This window comes from Simochromis diagramma, unplaced genomic scaffold (assembly GCF_900408965.1).
Source record: "Simochromis diagramma unplaced genomic scaffold, fSimDia1.1 OVJJ01000304.1, whole genome shotgun sequence".
Lineage (NCBI taxonomy): Eukaryota > Metazoa > Chordata > Actinopteri > Cichliformes > Cichlidae > Simochromis > Simochromis diagramma.
Window position 1 is genome coordinate 10,231,241 of NW_024387030.1, and position 25,011 is coordinate 10,256,251.

A 25,011-nucleotide genomic window follows, 5' to 3' on the forward strand; every position below is an offset into this window, starting at 1 on the left:
GGTGGGCAGAGCAGAGATGAGTGGGTTAGCCCCTGGCACACATCTGCACCCTGGGAGCAGTAGCTGCTGGCGCCAGCCATCTTTGGCTCCTCTTCTTCCCCAGGTCTTCCAAAGGCTGTGTCCCTCAGGAGATGTGCACGATTGCACATTGGTGTGCGTGCGTGTGTGTAAATGTCTTTTCTGTGTGAACAATCCGTTAAGATATGTGTTTTCCAGCTGTGAGAAAATTGTGCAGCCGTGTACGTGTTAATAGTTGTAGTGGATGTGTCATGAGGTTTGTGTGTTGAGCCACGTGACCAGCAGTGTGTCCCTGGAAGCTGCTGCCGTGTAGCCCGGATGGAGGAGGATGGTGACACTCTTTCCCACTGGGATGATACTTAATTGGACTCAGTGTTTGGCTCTTTCTCTTTATTCACTTCCTTCAATCACTGCAACAGTACCTGCATCTGCTGCTCTTCCTTTCTTTATGCTTTTTTGCACACGTGCTTCCCTTCTGCTCGTACGTTTTCAAATTAAAATGCTTTCTGCCACTGTCTACTTCAGTTCCCCTTCCCCTAGTCTTTCTGTTACTGTCTGACTTTTTCTTCTTCCTGTCTTCCTCTTCCTCCTGTCTCTCGCGCTCATCCCTCCTTCCTAATTTGAGAAACAGTGGTGGGATCGATTGGCGGTCCCAGCCTCTCTTCTCCTCGCCCTGCACAAATTTATTATTCTCTGAAAGACTCACACACTGATGGTCCCCTGGAGGGCCAGGTTGTACAGCTACCAACACGCACACGCGCACACACGCACACACGCACACACACATACTCTTACACATACGCAACCAATGTCAGATGCTGATGCATTATCACATCACTGTAGAGAAACACACACAAACAATGGCATACATGCTCACGATAACATGCACAGTGTTGCCTCATACATTATAGATGCAGAGACTAAAAGCAAGATGTACTCACACATGCGCATTAATTTAAGCAAACACAGACACCCTCTGACACAGAAACCAGAATAAGCTGGGGGATCCTGGTCTGAGTCAGCATTTCACGTCTACTGGTAACAGTGTAGCTTTATGCGGATCAGTGATGGCATAGTTTTGTCAGCCTTGTGGAGATGTAGGAGGTTATATAATGACCATGATGAGAGATGTAACCCTAATCTTAAGTGAAAATATTGTATTTCGATAGAAAAGGCGGTCCTTCAGGACATGTTGGTTATAGCAATAAAGAATTTTCAAAGGTGGCGTTCTTACACACAGACAAGCTAAAAGATGTGGGTGATGGCCATAGTACCAAATATTGTAAAGATACGTGTGTGATGAAATTGAGTAAAATCTTCAGTTTGTTCCAATCTGTGGCTCTTCGGTGTCTGAAAGGCATGTGTGCAGGAGAGTTTTTGAACAGCGACGCAACATTCTTAACCACTGGGGTCATTTCCACTGTGAAACAAGAGAGCAGGACTTCTTCACTAATGTACTTTCAGTTAGATGTCCTCTCTAAAGTCTCTCTAACCTGCATAAGTTTACAGTCCTGACACCACGTATGCTGATACATAAACATAACCCACTTTCACCCAATTATGACCTGATTATCAATATGCTAATTAACTTAATAAAGAGCAGGTGTTATGTGAAGTTTATCACTTTTCAGGCAGGGTGTTAGACACTAATAGTCTCTTTCACTGGACATGAATTCAGCCCAAAAGGAGCAGAAATGATATTGATGATATCTGTGTGTGTTGAGGCTCTTGGGTTGTCCCTGACTGGACTTCATGAGGTCAATGAGAAAACGGAATTGCCAACTCATCATACGACTTTGTTGCTTTCATTTTGAAAGCAATGTGAAAATGTGTTGGAACAGCTCTCACCACATCTTGCATTTGCTGTTGATGTGACTGCACTAATGAATGAGCTAAATACCAAACTGCAAGGCAAGGTGGAAGCTTTCACAAGAAGGTTGCAGTTTCTTTCAAGACAAAGTTTAACAAATCCAGATTCAGATCCTCTCTCAGTGGAGATCACGTGTCTGCTGTCCTTCATATTTTAACCTCAGACATTAAACCTGACTCTAATGCGCTTGTTTAAGCCCAAAACAGACCAGATTTCTCTCACTTAGCACACAGAATTAGCACCGATTTTGTAAAAACAGGCACATTTTGTTCATAATTGATTTTAGGAACATTGATTAAACAGTGATAATAAATGCTGGTGTTTTTACTAGGTTCATTTCACATTTCTAGTGCCTAATTGTGGCGTGTGCTCTTACCAGCTTATTGGTGGTCCATTGGGAAAATTAATTGCCCTCCCCGGGTCTAGAGCATTAGCCATACACAGTTTATATAAAAATGTAGATTGGTTTAAATCCGTGTGTTTACTTGCTAGCTTGCAGTGTTTTCCATTTAAACGCAGACGTTTGAAATCCTTCAGCCCTAAAAAAAATAACAAAAAAAACCCCAATAAGAGAAAATAACAAAAGTGAAGAAAAATTAATTAACTCTGCACTCAGTCTGAATACACTTCACAACCTCTGAAGCAGTGACCTTTCAAACTCGTCACTTCACTGCACACCACATCAACCTGGATGAATAAGCTAAAAGCTGGGCTTCAAAAATAATTGAAGAACAATAGTTTTACCCTCCTTTTTTATGATTTCCCCACATCGCAGAGCCACACAGGTGAACTTGAGTAAAACAAACTCTGTAAGTGTAAAAGATTTTGAGAGAATTTGAGCAGAATTTGAATTGTGGGGTTTACTCTCAGCAGAGGGACAGAAATGCAGTTTGTAAGTCAGTCCTCCCCGTAGACGCTCTGATTTGTTATTTTGTACACTTTGACCCGGGGTGTGAGCAGAGGGTTGTGTTTTGACGAGATGGTTATTAAGAATGCGCTTCTGATCTACGGGAGGCTGATGGCCTTCATCAGTTCCCTCTCTGAATCTGAGTGCTGTCGTCCTCTTCTCCCTCCCGTTTACGACTCATCTTTGACTCAGGCTGCGACTTCCAATTTCCACAGAGCTACAAATCACCCACACTAACTTCGGGATGCTGACTTGTCCACGTTCAAAGAAGGTTTGATGGTGTAAGCTAGGCTAATAGGCTGGAAGTAAGAGATGCAGGGAGAGTGCAGGTGGGTTTTTCAGATAATGAGGAACTTGTTTTCAAAGGTTTGGATGATGATACCACAAGCTAAAACCAGATGGGTAGTAGGAGGGGGTTATATGACTTTCATCTACTTGAAGGCGAAAGCAGATCATTCTTTTTTTCATATTATGCCACAGTGTCTGCTCTATACTTTTATCCATCTATAGTGGAAAGCAAAGCTCAAATCATCCAAGGCCCTGAATGAGATCTGATCTAAAATTGCTGCTTTATGGCATACTCGACATGTTTCATTTCATTAGCCGTTTAAATTGCTCTAGCTGAGTAATTTACCTTGCATTTACCGCTGACCATCTTGACTTCGCTTTAAATACGACTCCCGATAGCTGCCTTTCATCAGCTTAAGTCTCCCTTAGATGTCATCTTCTCAGATGTTCAGTCTGATTGAGAAACAGAGAGAAAATTGAGATTACACTGAAAAGTGTCACCTGCGTTGTGTTTGAGCTCACCGTGCGGTAATATCTCCCCTGCCTGATTATTTAAGGAAACTAGTTTGAATGAAACCCTGGCCACGTGAGTTCAACTAGCCCAGCGCGCTGCATGCAGAGCAGAGAGGCAGGATTAGTAGCTACAGTGGGTGAATGTATCAAAGCCTGTGTTTTTCAGAAAGCCCTGCAGTTATTGCTTACTGTTAGGCCTATAAAGTGGTTTGTAGTATATAAAATAATCATAAACATTATAATCTCATTCTTGCACAAACATCTTATCATAAAACAACAGCGGGCATAAAACTTCATTAAAGGACAGAACATAAAAGCAACATAAAAGGAGTCCAATAAAATAATGATTAGGAGAATTTTAAACTCATGCATAAAAAATTGGATTTCCGAAGATTACGCTTATTTTTGCCAAATTGCACCAGCTGAAACGCTTGGTTGCACATGACAAAGACAGATATACACATGTGTGTGTAAAATATCTCTGTCCATCTAGTTTTTTCCGATATTAGTTCTCAGACCGTGAGGATGTGCCTTTGTTTTTTCAAAGCTGCCTTTGAAAAGTGGCATAAGAAGGACTGATGAGTCTGATAACAGCACACACACACACACACCTTGCAAAACACTTGCACATGCACTCTGCACGACACAAGCCCGTATCACACAGTGCCCAAGGATGGCAGACTTTCACTTTTAAAAGACTGTTATGGAAAGACCCATTACAGTGCAGAAGGTTTCAACCTCAATTATATGGAGAATATATAGTAGTCAGGTCGCTAATGAAAATGGAGGAGAGTGTCTACTCTTGCAAACAGCTTTCTGTGAAAGATGGGGAAGTAATCTATTCTCTTTACGAGGAGCAGTACTCCCCCCCCCCCCCCTCTGATTGCCACAGCTTTAATGAAGAGCTTACATACCTGAGGGGAATGATTCAGGAGCAAAGCATCAGGCAACATATTGGATGTGGCTATTGGATGAAGTCAAGAAAAGCACGGTTTTACATTATTTGTGTGTGCGCGCATGTGCATGTATGTGTTGTTGATGCCTTCTTAGTTTAGCTTGAGTTAGTTTTAAGAAGCAAAAGAAACATAAATGTAGTGTTTATACTGAATATGTAAGCAGGTCAGTGAACACAGGAAGGTGAGAACAGAAACACTTCTCTGACAATGTGAAGGATGCATTCAAACAAGAGTAAGGGTGCGTCCTAGATCCTTTTCCTAGCCACCTTTCTTTGATCTAGATGGATACGTCATCGAGATCAAGGAAAGGTAGTTAGGAGACTCGATTAGGAGTTAGGAAAAGAGAAGAGCGGTGCACTGAGAATTTGAACGACCTTATCTGACGTGTGACCCTGGACATCCATCCAGTGTCGAAACTACAGCGAGCAGAAGATAGCAAACAAAATGTGTATCTTACTTCACCAGCGTCGTCTTACCTCGCTGTTTAATGCGGGTCATGTAAACAAGAACATGCTATGACAAATATCCCGTTATTATAAAGGTTGGTATTTTAAAGAAACAGGAACATTTTGGGACAGATTTGCTAACGTCTGCAGAACCACAAAACTTCTTTTGACATAAAAAATCTGCTGAATTTACTAAAGAGGCACAGTGTCAGTTCTGTAACTGAAAGGTATGGAGAGGAGCATTTTTGTGGCACTATGGCATATGTATTTGTAAGAGTTTCACTTTCAGGGGGTCGCTTGTGCGTCTTTATGGGTTTTTTTTTTTCTTTTTTTCTTGACCTTTTGCTCTTTTCTCTCCATTTGTTTCACCTGTGTTTCATTCCCACATGTGCCTAATCACCAATCAACCCTCTGTATCTGTTCTCATTTCCCAAATTGCACACCGTGAATTCCTCCAATGAAGCCAAGTTTGATTACCTAAGTGAAACAGCGTATGAATAAAAAGGAGCTGTTTAGAGTTCCCCTCTTGCTACACTTCATTTGTCTGTCTGAGGTAAAAAAAAACAAAAAAAAAAAGACAAACCCATACACACACACACTTCTGCAAAGGATGCACCTGTGTGTCCTCAATTATAGCTCTGCCAGCAAGCCTCCTCTGTCCTTCACATGCATTTCAGGAAGAGATATCCTTCAGCATGGCGTACTAAGATTGATTTCCTGGTCGCAGGCAGGAGGCCTGAGGACAGAGGAGACAAAGAGGGTCAAATTAGTGAAATTGAAAAGCCCGCTATCCCGTCTTTCCCTTTGTCTTTGTCATTTCGGTCTGTTTATCCTCGTCATTCTCCTCTTTTTAGATTCATGTTTTGTTTCATTTTGGGGCTTTGTGTTTCTTGCTTCTTTTAATTGGCCAGTAAAGGCTAATTTTTCATACAGTCTGCCTCCAAGCCTTGCATTTGTGTCCTCTCTCTTGCACCACAACCCCTGACAGCATTTTAGACCTGTGCCATTATGATAGGGATGACTAGGTCTGGCTGAGTGAGCTTGTTGGTGGGACCGCTTTTACTATGGTCCTCATTTAGACATGCAGATGTCACATGCAGATGCCCCATTAAGACATCAGATTAATGTCTAAAAGCAGCTTTGCTGTATATTCACACAACGCTGATACTGACACTTTGAGCACACATGATGTAACATCTTCTCATCCTGTGTCTGGAAAATTACTCTGACCAATGAAAGTCAGAGTTATTAAAGCTAAATGCAGGGTGTAACCGGGAGAGATTTATTCCAGTTACAAGTAGTTGTTTTGGTGTCCTTAACTTTCTGGCTGCAAATCGTCTGGGTAACAAATTTACATTAAAAGCAGCCAGTGAAACTTTTCTTGGCAGCTGGTGGGTTTATTTATTTTATTTTCTGTCATTGTTTACCAGTCCTTGGAGGGTGAACAAACCCTAATCTTGGACACTAAGTAAGAGTTTCTGCAGACAATGTGCAATCAGTGTTGTTTACACTACAGCTGTCCTGCAATCGAATCCAATCAAGAAAGCTATGCCTCTGCATGCCTGCTCTACCTGTGGTTAAAAGAACAGCTTGTCTTGTTAATCATTTGTCATAAATATTGGTCGTGGTAATATCGACTGACGCACTCAAAACCGAAAATAAATAAATAAATAAACAAACATTCTATCCAGGCTAACACGAGCTATTACGCAAAACTCAGAATAAAGAGGGAAAGAAAAAAGAAAAAAACTCAAGTCTGCGTTGCAAAAGATCAGGCCTGGGTTAATACACCAAGCCAGAGGGAGATAAAGACAAAGAGGCGGAAAGAGAGAGAAATAAGATTTTATTTAAGAGAACTCGCCGCTGCCTAGCAGACGCAGAGCGCAGCGATGTGAGGCTGACCTCTGGAAGGAAAGCAGCAGCAGGGGTCACAGAGGTTGATCCAATTCTGGGCAGCCAGTGCCAACACTCTGATTAAGAGGTGATGAAGAGGGCAGGCCGACCATCATCTCCACAGGTGGATTCACTTTGGGATGCATGTGGGCCTGGGAGGGGGCGGCACTGAAAGTTCAAGCACCGTAGCCAGAGGGATAATCAGCAAAGGCGCTAAAATTACTTTTGAGCTGTTGTCTGTATTTGCCTTATCCAAATATTGCCAGATAACAAAGGCGCACGTCTGCTCCACTTGTATCGCTCCCAAGCTTAAGCATTGTTTGATTTGCTGTGGTCAGGAGCTTAAGTTAGCTGGTAAATATTAACACCACAAGGAACGTGGCCTTTTTTCATGGTTGCAGGTCAGCCCGCTCTCACTCCCGAGGCGTAACATGCCGACGTTTTGTCACGTCCCGTTCCTCAGGAACGCAAAAGGAGACCTTCGGCGTTCTTATGGTACGCGGCTGAAATCCAGTGCAATGACGCGGTAATAGACGTACCAGCCCTGTATTCCAGCCCTAAACCTAACCTTATCCCTAGCTCTAACGATAACCTTAATCCTGACCTTAACCAGAACTTTAATGACGTTAAATAGCGTGTTTGTAAGCGATTTGAAGAAAAAGAGCGAACATGTGTAGATTCAGTCCAGACGGTTCTCATATTTCCTCATTTTTCCGAGGTCGTCATTTAGGAACGTGGTGGGTAGCCGAAAGCGTAATATGTTGACGATTTGTCACCTAGCGTAAAATGTTGCGCTAGGTGAGAACGTGTTGCGCAGGTTTAAGAAGTACAGTGTTTAGACAGGTTTGCACCATTTAATGTTAATCTTTATAAATCTCAAATGAACTATTACAGGCTTGGCCTTCTGTTTAAGGTGCACGTCATGTGATAGGAAAACTGTTTTCTCTTGTCATTGTCGTGGGAGAATGGCCCACCCATCAGAGTATCAATAAACATATGTCTGTGTGTGTGTGTGTGTGTGTGTATGTGTGTGTGTTGGTGATTAGGGTGTGAGGGTTAAATGTCAGTGATATGGTGCTGGGGAGTTCCTCTGCTGGGTAAAAACCTGAGCGACTGCTCATCTCTAATTGGACCTATCTTAGTAACCTTTCCGCAGCCGGGGGTTCCCATTCATCACCCTCTGTCTGTCTGTCAGCCAATCAGAGCTGAGGCAGGTCCTCATGCACACTGTACTTCTGAACTAATGTTTTCATCTTTAATATTTTACATTTTATTATGTTTATACCTTTGTATTTATGTTTTTTTGGGGGGTAGGATTTTAAATTTAGGGGATTCCCTTAGCATCCTTCTCACTGACCTCACACTTCAGTACGCGTTATTGTTGCCAGCTTAGTGCCTGTGTTGCAATGCAACACTTGTAATGCAATGACTTTTCTGAGGACTTTAGGGACTTGCTCCCCTGCTACAGGCCCAATGAACAGCAGAGCAGCAATGCCCATACATAATGCCCATTTATCTCACACAGTGAAATGTGTCAAAGACAAAGTAATAGTCTCTCTGTTAGTTTAACTTTCTTTTCTTATAATTTTATTTGATGTTGAATTAGTTGTTTTAGTGTGGACTGTCAGAAACAATAGACTGTTTATAAAAGGACATAGCGACCATGAGGTCAACCATCTGTTAGCCAGGCCCTGTGAAGCGTCGATCTGAGGATTTTGGCTGTTGCTATCTTAAGCTGCGTCCACACTGGAAGCGGCCCACTCGTCCCACATTGCTTTGCAGCTGACAGCTGATTGCTTATGGACATTCCAGGCTCCGGTTGCTTAAGGAACCTTATTATGCTTTTACTGCTAGGTCATATGTCAATCAATGTATTCTTCAGTGTCATTGGTAGTCACTTCTGTTGCTCACCTGGAAATTGATAAAACTTTATCTTGCACCCTACATATTTCTCATCTCCAGTCCATCTTTTATGTACACTCTATGGAAAAAAGGGACTTTTGTTATCTCTTCCCAACTTCCTGACAATGAAACTGAGCCAAAACATTAAAGCTAGGCTCAGAAACCCTTTGTAAATTAATCCTTCTTATGTGGGAGCTCCTTTCCCATTGTCCTGGAAATGGATAATACTCCCGGTACAGCTTTGGTATGTCACCAAATTTGTTTTGCAAAGACTCCTAATCTATTTTCTCCACCATGTCACTTGTGTGTTACTTTCAGTGACAGTTCCATTGTCAGTCCAAGCAAAAGAAAAAATACCATTGCTGTTTTGCTTCTGTAGTGTTTTCTGCAGACATCCAACCCATAGCTACCTGTTTACACCAGCACACACATGCCCCCGTGTTCATTCAGCGTGATGCATTTACAGACAGAGATTATTTCGAAGAAATGTGCTAAAAGCTGGTTAAAGGTTGCATTAGAGAGAATATAGACACACATACAAGCTTGCAGCACATCGTCACACATACGGAAAGTTTTGCTACGTTTTTGAATCAGAGGGGGAATTGGTCCTGTGCTGTCGAAAATGCAGAAACGGGTAAGAGACAGACGTGAAACCAGACAGATGCGCAAACAGACAGACTGACAGCAGCAGCACACAAAGACGGAGGGGAGGCCTGCAGAGAGATGTGAGAGAGTGTGTTAATCCACATGGCGTAGCATTTCCTCTGTGGATCAGTGTGCGTTTGAACTTTTCAAGGGTAGGATGGCAAGGAGCGATCGGCCACTCTGTAAATGTCAGTGGATCTGAACAGCCGGAGCCCAGACAGCCTTGTGCCGTCGCCTGCCACTCACACTCTTCTTTATCCATCCTTCTCTTTTTTGTCTTTGTCTGGGAGCTGTTTATTTTCTCCTCTCCTTCCCCATCCTCTGTTATCCCACCCACCCTCTCCATCTCACTTTCATTATTGTCTTTTACCTTTGCCTTGCCATTGCCTGCAGGAATATAGCAGATCCTGTAATAGACATGGCTGGTTTTTGTTTCTTTGTTTTTCTCTTTTCTCACCCTTTTCTGGATTTCTGCTCAGCCTAACTCCACCTGACTAGTAACCGCTCTGTTTCACATTACTTGGTTTCAGAGACCATATTGTATTCTGGCTTCTTGCCTTTATATTTCCCCTAATTTATTAGCCTACCTTTATTTTTCTCTGCTAGTAATTAGATTTTTTTGTGTGTGTGTCTTGTAGAAGATGCTGTTTTATTACATTCTTCCAAACCATCTTCAATTTCCAAGGGAATTATCAAGGGAGAGTCCCTTCATTTAATTTGTACGGAAATTAATTTGTCAGTGTAAGAAATAGGATACTTGCTAATCTGGTTAGGCCAGCATTTGTCCCACCCCCTCCCACCACCACTTTAGGCCGCCTCTCTGCCAGTGTTCAGGAGCGAGGAGGCAGAGACAGTAGACAGGCACGCCGTTCTTGGAGACGAGGCAGGAATTCAAATAGAAGTGAAGGAAAATACAGATCTTTTGGCGACAAAAGAAACAGTGAAAGGGGAAGTGAGAAAGACACAAGGAAAAGAGGAAGAGTATTAAAATCAAAATGCCAAGAGGCGGGGTCATAAAACGACTGCCTTTATTGAGCAGGGCACAGTGGGCCAGTTGCTGCCTGCGGGCCTTTTCTACTCTTGTACTGCACTGCAACTCCACAAGTCGTACTCATACTTCAGTTCGGTCCAATGAAGCTTCCCTGTTAGGACATTTTGAGTAAAAATGTAACAGTGGGAGGGTAAGGCGATAAATTAAAGAAATGCATATATTTTTGTGCTGTTGTTGCAGGAATATTTTGATTTCTATTTGTGAAAATTATGTTTAGGTCTTTAGCTGCCAAAGCAGAGGCAGGGTGGGGTGGACTGGCAGGTGACGTTCTTTGGCGTTAGTCTGGCAGACTGGGCCTGTGATGTGACGGCTGGCACAAAAGAAGGATCTAGAGTACAAGGAGAAAGAGCCAAGGATAATTCAAACTTAACAAACAAGTAAAACTCTAGGAATTAGCCTAAGCGTTACACCCTAGCAGCAGAATAGTCTGGCAAGAGTGAATGGAAGGACCAGGGATATATGTGTACTGCAACTTGCCGCGCCCAGGCAGACACACAGACAGAGGTGAGGGAAACAAAACTGCCGACCAGCAGTGAAGGCACGGGGAACATGGTATTATATTTAACTGAGACCCAGGACATGTTGGAGAGATTACATCTCTCAGCTGGCCCGGGAACACTTCAGGATTAGCTGGAAGAGGTGGCTGGAGAGACCGAGGTCTGGACGTCCTTACTTCGGCCGTTCTCCTCTCTACTTGAATAAGGAGAAGAAAATAGATGGATAGAGATATGCAAATTGTATCGGTCTTAAACTTAATGAGTGAAATGTTCCAGCATCAGTGTCCACATACTTTTGGTCAAATAGCAAGTATTGTTAAAAATGTATGAACATAGAAGTGCTCGCTAATCCAAGAAATATGGAAATTTATGTGCATTGCAGTATCTATCAAAAACTGGAGAAAGAATGAGAGGAAGAAGAAGAGAGAGAGTGTGTGTGTGTGTGTGTGTGTGTGTGTGTGTGTGTGTGTGTGTGTGTGTGTGTGTGTGTGTGTGTGTGTCCCTCTCAGCTCAGTCCCATCCCTCCTGGCCATCTCTCTCTACACTCAGGCAGTCTCTCTGGCTGTTGTGTGTTTGTCTGAGATATGGACTTGGATGCACCGAGCGACCGCCCACTCCACGCATTCCTCTGTAGTCCATCCGCTTCCCTTGGACGTTGAACAAATTGATTTGGGCGTTGATTATTCAAGGGGCATGTTTCATAACTTTTGACCGGTTTTTCCCCACCTCCCACTCCTGTGTTTTTCTCGCCGTGCATCTGGCTCTTTCTATCTCACGCCCATGTCCAGCTGCGGCTCTGCAGGATACCGCAGAAGGAGGCCCGTGGGTCGTGTAGTAACTTCAGATTGCAGTTTGAAGGAAGTTCATACAGGGAGGTTTTGACTTTGTTCACTTTGGTCGCAGTTTGTTAACAACATATTACCTTGATTTGTGCAACTGCACATGAATGTGTTAACTTTTCTCAGTGTTTAATTATTTTATAACACTCCTGGTGATTAAAAGGAATCACTGTACCCGCGGCTGCATAAAAATCTATATGTGTACACTAATAATGAATATTCAAGAAAGATCGGACACCAACTAATAAACCATTCATCACAGGAACATGAGCTGAGGCAGAGCTGCAGACACACTCCTGCTTGTTATTAATATAAATGATCACCAAAAATGACTAATCGACTCAACTCTGTCCCTCTCTCTTGAGCCAGGAAGTCAAATGAGTTTCTCTGAACATGTAGCATAATTTAAAAAAAAAAAAAAAGAAAATCCCAATTATGATCAAATTTAAAAGGGATTATTTTCCCGTCGTCTTCAGTTCTAGACGAAGCTTTTAAAAAGCTGCAACAGCTGTAAGTAGACTAGGAATTTAGTAATTACTTCCATAATTGATCGTTTTCTTAATTAAGCAATCAACTTTTCAGTTCAATGTAAAAAGGCAGTGTCCTGAAATTGTTGTTTTTGTCTGCCAAACAGCCTCTAAGACCTCTAGATAATTAATTTAAAAAAAAAAAGCTGGGATCAGGAAATGTGTCTTTTTTTTGGAAACAGAAAAAAAAGGCTAATCAGTTATCAAAATAGTTGCTGATTAATTTCCTGTTGATAAACTAATTTCATCTCTACTTAAAAGAACCGCCTGCGTAGAGAGAAAACCGACTTCTTTGACACGAAATATCACACGCAGCTAATTAGCTAATCGTTCAGCTTTATGCTGCTTGCATAAAGTTGGGTCCATCCATTAATAAAGAGTAAAGCTGGCATGAGAGCTAACCAAAAAAATAAAATAAAACTATCAGTTATTTCTTTAGCCACTGCTACCCTCATCAAACACCTTACACAGATCAGCAGTGGGAGAAGACAGTGAGCGAAGAGTGACACACAGAAATGAGCCACAGAGTAAATGAGAGCGTTATAAAGAGAAAATGAGGCACTAGTGATTAATTAACTCCTCTCGCTTCCTCGTCCTGTAAGGCCAGGATAATTTTGTGACTTTATACGACTGCCGCAGTGCTGTGCGCTCCGGCTCGGTCTCGTACACCATGAAACATAGATCAAGAGGAAAGTTTGAGCGCGGAGAGACTGTATTATATGAGCCTTTGCTTGATTGCTCTGCAACCAGAGAAGAGTGAGGGGGAGGAATAGCTTTGGCGAACTCGCTAATACATCTGATGTATTTCTTCCTCTTGAATGTAATGCACTCGCACACCTTATGCAATACAGAAGTACTTGAAGATATAAACAGTCCACTCTGATGTACGAATCTATCCAGAATTTTGCAGCTACTGCTTCCTGTTGAGCCCTTTGGCTCTGTGTGTGTGTGTGTGTGTCTGTGTTTGCAGTGTTTGTGTATGAGCATGACGCGCCATGTGCATACGTCTTTTTATTGTCCTCCAGCACACTGCTGTAATCAGGTAAGCCTACCGGCAGTGTTATCTCTGTCAGGTACTGTTAACCACTAGCTAACTCCTCCACAGTGCTCCTTCTGTGTTTCATCCCTTTTCTAGCTTTTCTTTCCTTTTTTCCCCTCTTCAGCAGCCTCCAGGCTCTCTAATCTGCCTCCCCGATGGCTTCCCTTCCTCTCCTACCTCATCTGGTTCCCCTCTGGCACACTTCATCTCAGCGTCACCAGAACTATACATAAGCCTTCTTCTGTCTTCCTTTGGCTTCCTGGGTAGAAAAAGATCCGTGCTGTGTCATCTGGGATGTTGATATGCGTCAGTGGATTTGAGTGCACCCTGTGATTATGCTGTATAAAAAGGATCCTTTGCACAGTGGACTCACACAGTACATGTGTCACCTGTTTGCACCAGACCACATCAAGTTAATATAGTGTAGACTACATTGCTACTGTGACTTCAGAGCCTCAGCATAAGCATTTTTGCTAATCCCATGCTGCCTGTTTTTTATTTTTTGTTTTCGTTTTTTGTTTTTTTCAGCAAGCAAGATTAAGTTTGAACGAGAGAGAGAAGCTTTAGCAAATCCCATTCATAACCATCAACAGAGAAAGTCGTACTATGATTCAGGTAACTCCATTGAATGTGTTCCAGAAGGCATTACCATCACAAACACGGTCCAGAGGTCCAGTTATGTGACTAGCATAACGGGACCTAGCAGGTGAAATTGCCTGTAGATCAAACCCATTCTTGTACCAAGAAGTTTGTTTCATGGTTGAAGCTGGGGGGGTTTGTGGGGATCGACTTGCCTGTGGAGTCAGCCTCAAGTGGCCAAGAGAGCAAATGTCTTAGGCGCTTCAATATGCAGCCCTGAAGACTGTCACTTGGTTAAAACAGGTTCCACATACACAAACTCATTCATTTTCATAGCTAACAGAGGCTGCTGATGAAGCTAAAACAACTGTGAAACATATGTAGAGAAAACCCGAGTTGTCCCTAAACACAACACTGGCACACAGGGAGGGCCTGTGAAAAAGGAGAGGCAAAGTTCAGAGTGGGTCAGCATACAGGAGCTGTATGGTAAAAAAAAAAAAAAAAAGGGGGGGGGATTGTAGAAATTTTATTTGTGATCCAGAGGGCAAGTTTCTTAAGAGGGTTGATCAGGTGACTGGGCACTGGAGGAAACACAGGAGACAGGAGTTACTAAACATTGATGAATAAGCACAGGAACCAACTCAGAAATCTAATTTACTACCACAGTGATGAGGACAGTCTGGTGCAGAGCCCGTCACAGGCAGCTTTAAACAAACAGCCTTCAATGAGCAGATTGCTTGCAGGTGTGTGACAGCAAACCTGCTCTACCCGAGGGCGGAAACCAGGCGGGATCAAACCACCTGCAACCAAACACAGAGAAATACGAAAACAGTCTTCCCCAAACCTGAACCACACACATCCATCACCATGATACATTTGTGGTCAGAAGTACATAAATACACTCATCATGGGAGTGAATGTCATGGTAATTTGGGGCTTTTTCCAGGCTGGAATAATTGTACAACATTCATCTTTGATGACTAACCACTAATCTACACAGGTTCAAAAATATATATACACTCACCTAAATCTTAGCCATGGCCTATTAACTTATCCTAGTGGTTATGCTTGACTACAAGTGTTAGTTTCACTTTGCAACATAAAATATATTTTTTGACAGCACTCATTGGATTGACCAATACTCGGAACAAAGGGAAAGTTCAAGAAACTCAGTGAAAATCTAAGGAGGAGAACTATACATTCCAAGATCATGAGTTCAAATAATTGTACACAAGGAGAGGAAATTTTGGTTAGGATGTTCAGGAGAAATCGAGGAACTACCAAAGCTCAAGCCTGACATTAATTTGAAGGGGCAACTTGCTAAGGTATATAATAGGAGTGTGAGTTTATATTTGAACCTGTGTATAGAACAGTTACAAAAAAAATCAATAAAACCCCAAATTACCCTGAGATTTACTCACATGATGCACATGTAGTAAACCCCCAAAGGCTCATTCTGAGCCACCAAAGAGCCTGATTGCTAACAGCAGTTACTGATAACTTCCTGTAATTGATACATTTGGGGTCCATATATAAAGTAAAACATGAAAGTAGCTCTTCCACGTATCTTCCCCCCAAATTCAAACCCACCCACTGTCTATCCTGTGTGTGTTTGGATTGAAAATGAAAGCTGGCAGTAAGAGTGTTTGCCAAGGTGTCTCTTTGGTGGATAGATGATTTAGTGGGTGATTCTATGAGGAGATTCCTCTGTGGTCTCAGCTGGGATGGAGTGAAAAAGATAGCGAGGAGAGAGTGGGGCGGGGGCCAGACTGCCCTAGTCATTTGATGGAGAGGTGGAGTAGGACTGGGTAATAAGACTGCACAGGTGTCCGTGGGCACACACACACACACACACACACAGAAGCCTGAGCACATGCACAAAATGGTCCAGCAGATTAAATGCACTGCAGGTTGTGTGAGACCAGAGAGCCAAGCAGAGAGAATGGGAGAAGGTGTTGAGTCTGTGTGTAAGCTCCAGGGCAGCAAAGTCTTCCTCTACCACTAAGTCAGCTACTGATCTCATTTCTCCCCAGATGGACTCCTAACACACTCCCATCAGGGGACAAATATATATTCTCTCTGTCTCTTTTGCTCACACATTCCTGCACCAGCGACCTTTTCTCTTTATTTGTCTCCCACTCTCTTGCTATGACTTCATCTGGGGCCCTTGCTCTTTGTGTGTGGGGTTTTTTTTTGTAGTTTTTCTTTTGTTTGTTTCATTCCCTCTCTGTCTTTACGTTCCTCCTCCACACCTACACCTCTCGAACTCTGTATTCTTCTGTTTGTCTGTCACATAATTTCATCCTATATCATGCAGTATCTCAAACACCATTGCCCTCTCTCCTCCTCTTTTGATCAATCATTGCATACAGGTGCTGTTAAACTGTGTCCTCTGGTGAACCGGCCACCCCAGAGTGTCCCTTGAACCTGCCTCCATCCTTGCTCTTTGTCATCGTTCTCATCGCCTCAGCCCTCCAGCTCTTGCCCCAGTTTGTCAGCGAAGCAAAACTAGCTGAGTCTCAGAGCCATCATTCATCTACCCTCCGCCCCCCCAACTCCTGACGCATTGGCGGCTTGGCTGGTCTCAGACAAATAGCATCACGGCAGATAATACAGCCACAGCCAGAAAAAGAGCCAAATAAATGGTCCCTTCTATGCCGACCTAATGGTCCTGCTTTCCACTTGGCCAGAGGACAGTGCTTAGCCTGGGTACTACATGGATACAAACGTCCGCTTGGAAAGAGAAAAACTCACAAGCCTCACAGGCACCTTATGAATAAAGCCTGTCAGCTGTCAACATATCCCTAGACAAATACAGTGCTTATCGGGGGGATGTTTATTGTGCTATTTGCATGGTGATGTATGAATGTGACATGAAGGTGTCTGTTGCAGGAGTACATAACGGGGAGATAATTCAAATCTCAAAGCCCTAATCACATCTAAAGCGCTATCACATATACGCTAATATCCATACACATGCAGCACTCGATAACCTTTGGAGATCGGCGATAGATGCCAACATATTTCAAATTGTGCGTCTTATTCTGAAGTTCAGGGGGGAAAAAACCCAACAAGATGTCAAAAGAAAATGCATTTTACGTTGTACAGTTTAGCGCAGCTGCGTGTTAAATATTGTCAACGAGAACGAGGTGTAAGGAGACTGCATAATTAAACAAGTCCGGAAAATCCGTTGCATTGTGACATTTCATTTGTGGTTCTCACTGGAGATAGTTATGCCATATGTTATGAATTTGTCTCCTCTGTCAACGCACCAGGTGGTGGGATTATTAAGCAGTTGTAATTATTGAGCTATCAAGGTGTATCACAACATGGCATCAATATATTATTACTACTATACTGTTTATCTATCAAAAACATAAAACGAGTTTTTCCTTCTTTCTTTTGTCATTTTGCAAGTCTGCGTTTATGGAGAAAAATGTAGAATATTGTAATTTTAGGCATCGTCATGGAAAAGCAAAAGCTTTCTACAGAAAAACTAAGTACACCATTGCTGTTTTCATAAGAATTATGAGGGTGTGTAGCAGTGAGATCATGCTAAATGTGTTTGGTTAAAGGATGATCAGGGAGTGTGAGCACCTCTATAAAAGGCAACGTTTTGGAAGTTTGTTCTGTTCTGGAGCATTCAAAAGAACAATCCTCCCAGGAGTTCATGTCCTATTGCCTCAAGGTCAGACTGTGCAATGTTCAGAGAAACTACAAAAAATGTTAGAGCTTCATCTCAGACTGTTTGAAAAATTATAACTGAACAAACCACAAGACTTCTGGGACAATCGCCTTTGGACATACGAGACCAAAATGGATATGTTTATGAGCACAAACACCTCAAACCAACTATGAATCGCAGTGGACTACAGGTTGTTTTGCAGGTACAGGACCTTGACACCGTGTAGTCATTGTGTTGAACATTAACCTCTCTGTATATCAAAGTATTCTAGAGTCAAACAGCATCTGTCCAACAGCTAAAACTTGGCCTAAACTGGGTCACATAACAGGACGATGATTCCAAGCACGAAAGCAAATCTACAACTGAATGGCTGTAAAAGAAAATAATTAAGGTGTTGCAATGGCCCAGTCAAAGCCCAGACTTCAACCTGATTGATATGTTGTGGCAGGACCTTAAGAGCGCTCTGCAAATATCTGTAGACCTCAATGAACTGAAACAACGTTGCAAAGACGAGAGGGAAAACCCTTCCAAAATGGTGATATTCAGAAACCAATAATAACAATTACATAACATGCTACATGCTACTGAATCATGCAGCATACTTAGTATTTCATAAGACTTCTTTTTCACACAAGTGTATCAGCTTAGCTTCATTTTAACCCAAATTTGGTTGTAATGTATCCAAGTTTTGCTTGCATGCTAGTAAGAATAGCCTACATCTGGCTCTTCTGAAATTGCATTTATAGTCCCTCCAACTATAACTATAGTACGTAATACATGTAGCAAAGATTCATTTTTTCCACTGTTGTTTAAAAAAAGCAAAAGGCAGATTGCTTGACTTTTTTCCCTTTAATTGAATATCCCAGTTAATTGTTTATTGTCCTCATCACTTTTTTAAGTCCTTAAGAAAGTTTTTTATGACCTTATTGGAAGGACTAAAAAGGACATTGCAAATCACAGATGGGGAAAATGCAATCATTGCCGGTTTCTCATCTTGCTGTGATTAAGGCTTGATTATGATTTCTTTAGGGTCACGGAAAAAATCTGGCTTGGATTAAAAGAAACAAAATTGAGTGGCAGTAAGAAATCAAAAGTGAGAGTGTGCTCTGTGAAAGCCCATATCCACCTCCTTTACCCTGAAGGTGTTTTTTTTTTGTTTTTGTTTTTTTTTTTAAAACATTTGCTTCTTGGAAAGGCAGTCGCCAAATAAAAAAATTAAATATGTCTAAATGAGATAAAGCCTAATCTGATCACCTAAAATGGAGAAGAAATGGAGTTCAGAGCATCAATAATTTACCATGTTGTCGTTGCACTTGTAAACATTTGAAAGTGTTCGCACCATCATCGTCATCATAATCACTGACGATGACAGACAGGCCGCCACCATTACTGCTGATGCTGACTATTTCCTCTCTTTCCATCTATCACTGATGGGCCTTTTTCCATTCTCCTTGATCATGGCTACTGTTGTCGCCTTCTCTCCTGTAGCGTAATGACTCAGTGTGTGATGCTGGATGATTGCTGACAGTGTGTCCTATGACTCACATCAGGGTGGTACTGCTGTCCCAGCACATCTCTACACCCCCTCATCCCGCCACCCTATGTGCATCCTCCTATGCCTCCTATACTCTCCCCTTCTGCTTCGGTTTGGGATGCACCTTCCTCACTAGGTAGGGGACATCCACTAATAATAAGTAAACATACGCACACACAGATACCTGTGCAAGCCCGTTGGATAGCTATATAGAGTTTACTGTGTTTTAATCAGTCATCTCCTATTTTCCCTCCCATGTGGAGTGTGATAATAAATAAGTAAATAAATAAAGCTGGAGAAAAAAGGGGAAAGCTGACAGGAGGCAAAGATGCCATTGGAAAAAAGGTGATGAGGCCGTATTAATGCTGGAAATAAGTTTGACTGTGTACTGAATGTGCTGGTGCTACAAAGGTATAAAATATTGCGACACTTTATTACACACAGCTGCTCAGGTGTAAAACATACTCTTTAAACAAGACAAATTTTAGTTTAGATCCACAAATAGAGGAAAAATATAAATATAGAGTAATATTCTTACTCGTGATTGTCACGCTCAGATTATCGATCTGTAATAAAATGCTAAGCATGTCCCATGCTGCAGTGAGGTCTGCTTCACACAGACACCTTGGCTTGTTTTATGTAAATACCACACTTAAACTCTCCTGCTTTAAAGAGTTTGGGGAGTCATAAACCGTGACAGAACCCCAGGCCTTACCACTCCCTATAAAACACTGACTGTTTATGGATGCCTGTACCTGCAGCTTTCCACCCATAAACGCTTTCCTTTGTCCTTCTGGGAAGTGGACGGAGGAAAAGGAGCGAAAGGGGACTAGATTGTGTGACTTCAACCAGGAAGTGTTCCCTGTCTGTAGTTTTGGTAGATAGTTTGCCATCTGCAATAAAACTCTAAATGAGTGGAGAGGCATGTAAGTTTCTGCAAGTAAATGACATTTGAACCGTGACACTGATAGCATCTGTTTTTTGTTTTGTTCTTTTCTAACCAATTAACGCAGAGCATCTTAAGAGCTGTTAAAGATTTCATCCCATTCCAAAATGACAAGGAAACACTTGATATTGAACATCGATATTTTGAAATATCGAGCTAACCTCCAGGTCTGAAGCGGAGAGTCATAGAAATGCAAGAAATACGCATTTATCTCAGTAACCAGAAGGGGGCGACTCCTGTTTTTGCCAAAAGCCTTTGGCTTTTTCGGTTGTATAGACGTATATGGGAAAACAGCTTCCTCACACTGAGACCTCAGCGAGCACCTTCTTCATGACTTCATGGACTCACTCCCTAGTGTCGGGTCATATCGAATAGATAATGAAGTCCATTTTGTAAATTATTCATTCTGAGTCAGGAGGATTTGATTGCTTTTGTGCTTACCGCTTACTCCCGGTCTCAGCTGAGTTGAAGACACAAGTGTAGATGTACACTAGATTTTTGCCATGATTTTAATATTTCAGTTTGGAAATTTTGTTTGTTTTGGGTTTTAACTTCTTCTCTTCCTGGACAACAGGTGTGGCAGTATTGTGTGACTTGCGACACCTGTTGTCCAGGAGAATGCTGCAGTGGCTTACTGCGCTTTAATGGTGAGCATAAATAGAGACCATTGGACCAATGCGGCAGGTATACTGACACCTTTATTCAGGATATGCTCATTGGCTGCTCACTGGACAGCATACGGTTTGCCAAGATGGCAACTCAAAGCTTCATAACAGGACTACATCCAAAAGTACTGCTTATAATATCACACAACAGATACATATGCAGCTCCCATTTATCTGATTAGGAGAAAGCATCCTCATTTTTCACTGGCTGAAAAACTTGATTTTCTGTCTGCATGGAGAAAAAAACAATAATGCACTTTTGTATTTATGTGCGTTGTCCTTTCTTGTAAATGTCAACAGTGAACAGCTTCCCCTCCCCTGCGCTTCTTTCTGCTTAGAATGTAAGTGGACTCAGTGCCGTCCGCTTGGTGCCATTGTCATTGTTGAGCCAAAGTTCTTTTAATCACACCGCTGCCCTCAACCCGCCGTGATTTACTAGCTCTCCCCATCCATGAGGCCTCTGCTCCAGCCAATTGCATTAAAGAGATAAATAACCAGACCAATAAAAGTGTTGTGAGCGGGCCGAATGGGTCCTGGAAAGCTCGCCGTCCATTTGGTGCTGTAAGCAATGGTGTGGGGGGGTGCGGTATCAGAGGAGGGGTGGGGCTTTTAGTGGAAGGTTTTTTAGGGGTGATATTGTGATTGGTGGTGGAGGTGATGTCATGTCATCCATCTCAGGGAGCCACTTCATTAGGCTAATGGAAGGGCTGGACCGCTCACTGTTCGTTCCTGTGCGTGAATGTGTGTGTGTGTGTGTGTGTTTGTCCTTCCACTGATGGCAGCTTCCAAGGCTAAAGTGGTTATGAAGGCTAAAGTGATTTTATTAGCCAGGCACATAGCCCATCACTGTGTATGGGCATAAGTATGTGTGTGTGTGTGTCCATGTGTGTGTCTATACAGTCATAAGGCTGTACAGGTACTATTTTAGGTGTGAGGAGAAAATACAGAAATAAACACACCTTATTTTTTTAATGTTTCGACTGCAGTCACATTCCTTCAGTGACTTGCAAAAAACGTGAAGTGCAGGGAGAATACTCAGCAAACTTTAGAGTAACATCAATGAAGGACTTTGATTTGTCACTGACTTAAATTTGCACGTCACTTCAAATGTTCCTCTTGTGACGAGCGAAGAGGACAAAGGGAAATGCTCTTGGAATCTGCTGCACCGCCCGACCTCCTCCCTCTGCGTCTCGCTCTTCCTCTCCTCCTCTCTCTTTCCATCGCTTTCTGTTTGTCAGTTTTTCCGCCTGAAACCCACACGGGCTGCCGTCTGGACTTCTGCTGCGTTTACAGGACGCAATTCCTCTGATTCGAGTCCGTTTTAGCAATTTTTTTGATTTTTCACATGCCGGGACCCGTCTTTGAATTGTTTTGTAACAACCAGGGGCTTGCTCCATCATCTGAACTGTCCTTTCCCACTGAAATATCTCTCATCTTCTTTTTTCTGTTAAATAGTTAAATAGATGTTTAATGGTTGGCCTTGATGTGGGTCTGGCGAGTCTGTTCTTTTCATGCCTTTAAAGTTGAGATGAATTCAGTTTGTTACAGAACAAATTCAGTTTAAATTGATCAAAAGCAGCAGCACCTTAGAAAACTCTTTCAGCTTCCCTTCCCTTTTGTGTGTGTGTGTGTGTGTGTGTGTGGCTCTTATCCTTAGACATAAACCACGAGACATAAACATAGGATTGTATTAATCTGTTTATTCACAGTGTTTATAGACTATAATATGAGGTTAAATGTAATACTCGTGCATCCAGATTTTCACCATGGAGGTGTTAACGGAAAGGAGTAGCCACACTGTTCCCAAGCTGTGCAGTATGTTTTATTCAATAGCTTAGTAGTTCTCAAAGAAAGTAAATCTTTAAAAAAATGATCGGCTAAAGCATATGCTCTCTGCACCCATTAAGATGTGTAAATGAGAGGAAGGGAAGGCAGGTAGCCCTATCAAGGCGCTTGTATCCCCCACATATAGACACACCTGCTACCAGAGCAAAAGTGCACGAGCCAAGCTGTTTGCTATTAATATTAATTCCTCCAGTATTCTGAAAGTCATCAGCCACCCTGAATAGGAATTAAACTATTCCCTTTTGTTTGTATATTTTTTGTCACCATGATTAATTTAACTTCTCTGCATGCTGAGATGTAAGGAATGCGTGGTGTTGTGACCTCCACAGATTTGTAAATGCGCGGGGACATGTTTTTAAATTGTGGGCAAACACTCCACTCCTTAAAAAGGGTGAATCCATCCATATTCGTCTGTATTTTTTTATTTAATTTATTCAATTGTAGTCTGTTTTTAATTGTTATCAGGCAATTAAACTGATATTATTTATCTTTGCTAATTATTAATGATTTCTTTAATGTCAGTTTTTCAGTAGTTTGTGTAATATTAAATATTTATAAATGTATCATAGCTGATTAAAAACAGCTATTTTATTCTGAAAATATTTATTCTTTATTCTGGAAATGATTTCTTACCAGTTTATTATTGCTTCTATTATTTTAGTATTTGAGAATGAAATTATTTTTAAAGAGATTGTTAGTATTATTCATCTATATTTAAAGTCATTATGGGGTTGCTGATAACCATGTAAAATAGCCATAAACTATATATATTCTTTGCATTAAAATTAAAAATTTAAATCAAATAAATACTTTTTCATTTTATTTATTTAGTACATCATTTTTAAACACTGTTTATATACCTATTGTAAAGATGCTGCAGAGATTTAGATTTGTTTTTTAAATCTGCTAATATGTATCACACAAATTCAAAAAAAATAATTTGACATTGCAACCATTATTGCATTAATCTAATGGCAAAAGCATCATAAAATGTAACATTAATAAAAATTAGCAACATTGTTATTATTTTATTTTCATAGTAAAATGATTATTAACTCAACTTTAGATATGAATAATTGATTATTTATTAACAGTGGCCATTATAAAGTCTTTCTTTTATCTATATATAAGCTACGCCAAATTCCTGTGGGCTCAGACTCTATAGTACACATTCAGTTTCTCTGTGTACGTATGTTATGTGCTTACTCCTGTTTAAGTGGCCTTTGCATTTCAAAGCGCAGTGCGTGTTTGGCTTGTGTCCGGGTGTGCGCACTGCACACTGCGGTGGCCTTTAACGCCTGTCCCTGGTGCAGATCGATTTTGTGCCTAGCCAGCAGCCCGCTGCTAACCTTGAGGTAAGTTGGCGTAATGAGATCGCATCTGACGGCATTGACTCACACCTGACAGCACTGACACTCAGCTCCCAGCCAGGGAGCGACACAGACGGGCAGAGTGGGAAAGGGTAGGTCCTTTGTGGTCGGCTATACTGTTAAAAGCTTTGTTTTGTTCTATAAAACTTATTGCAGTTTATGAAACCTTTCACTGGAGACGGAAGCTGGGTGAACATGTCCGTGGTCCACAATCATTTACTATAAAATCTCTGTGGAAGATGTTGAAAAGAACGGCAGGTACGTTTGGCATTCTTCTTCCACGAGAAAGCCAAATTTTCAGGATCGACCTCTGTATTATTGAAGCCTGAGCCGCCGCAGCCTCTTAGAGTTCAGTACAGTTGAATTCAGAGTGTAGCGTTGCTGCTGCTCTGTGGGATTTGTCTGTAGGCGGTGCTGGGTTATGCATGACCCACTGTCTAACCAGACTCGTGGTAAAAAGCATATTTTCTGGCCCAGATTAAAACCTCAGCAAGCCAACAGGGATCACTTATGCGCCTAAAACAATGTGAAATTTGATCTAAAAAGAATTAAAACATATACTGCCCATCTAAGCCGTCAGTGTAATGTACCTGCACACATATTATGGGATGGCTCTTTCCTTTAAACCTGTGATAAGCATGCTGGGGCTGATTTCGAGATGCATGTATCAAGCTAAAATTGGATTCGATGAGCCTGGGATAACCATTATCTGAGTGGTGGTAATTGAAACAATAATGGACATGATAACAGCTTGGCAAATAGCATTGATCCATCATCTAAGATGAGCCCTCTTTGTGCATTAAAAGCATGACTAAATGGTGCAAACTGATATTGCTCTCGGTCATGGCTAGGTCGTGTGGGCTAATTGAAAAAGAAATGAGTAAAATGAGGGTTTTGTGATGTGTGGAAGTGCGATGAGCCTCTCACCTTGCCTCGCTCGGGCTTTCAATCCCTCGCACAACCTGGGATTAACCGAAGACACGGCATGATTTTTGC

At 41.9% G+C, this 25,011-nt stretch overlaps 1 protein-coding gene across 2 annotated transcripts in view; it reads left to right on the top strand.

The window, feature by feature from the left end:
• Positions 1-25,011, top strand: part of pacrg (PARK2 co-regulated) — a 147,947-nt gene that overhangs the window by 116,417 nt on the left and 6,519 nt on the right. Inside the window, exon 5 of one of the 2 annotated variants that reach the window (XM_040042192.1) lies at positions 13,920-14,006. The exons of the other annotated variant lie outside the window; for it this stretch is intronic. Coding sequence (XP_039898126.1) covers positions 13,920-14,006 — 87 coding nt within the window. The remainder of the gene's footprint in view (positions 1-13,919; positions 14,007-25,011) is intronic. 2 annotated transcript variants of the gene reach the window in all.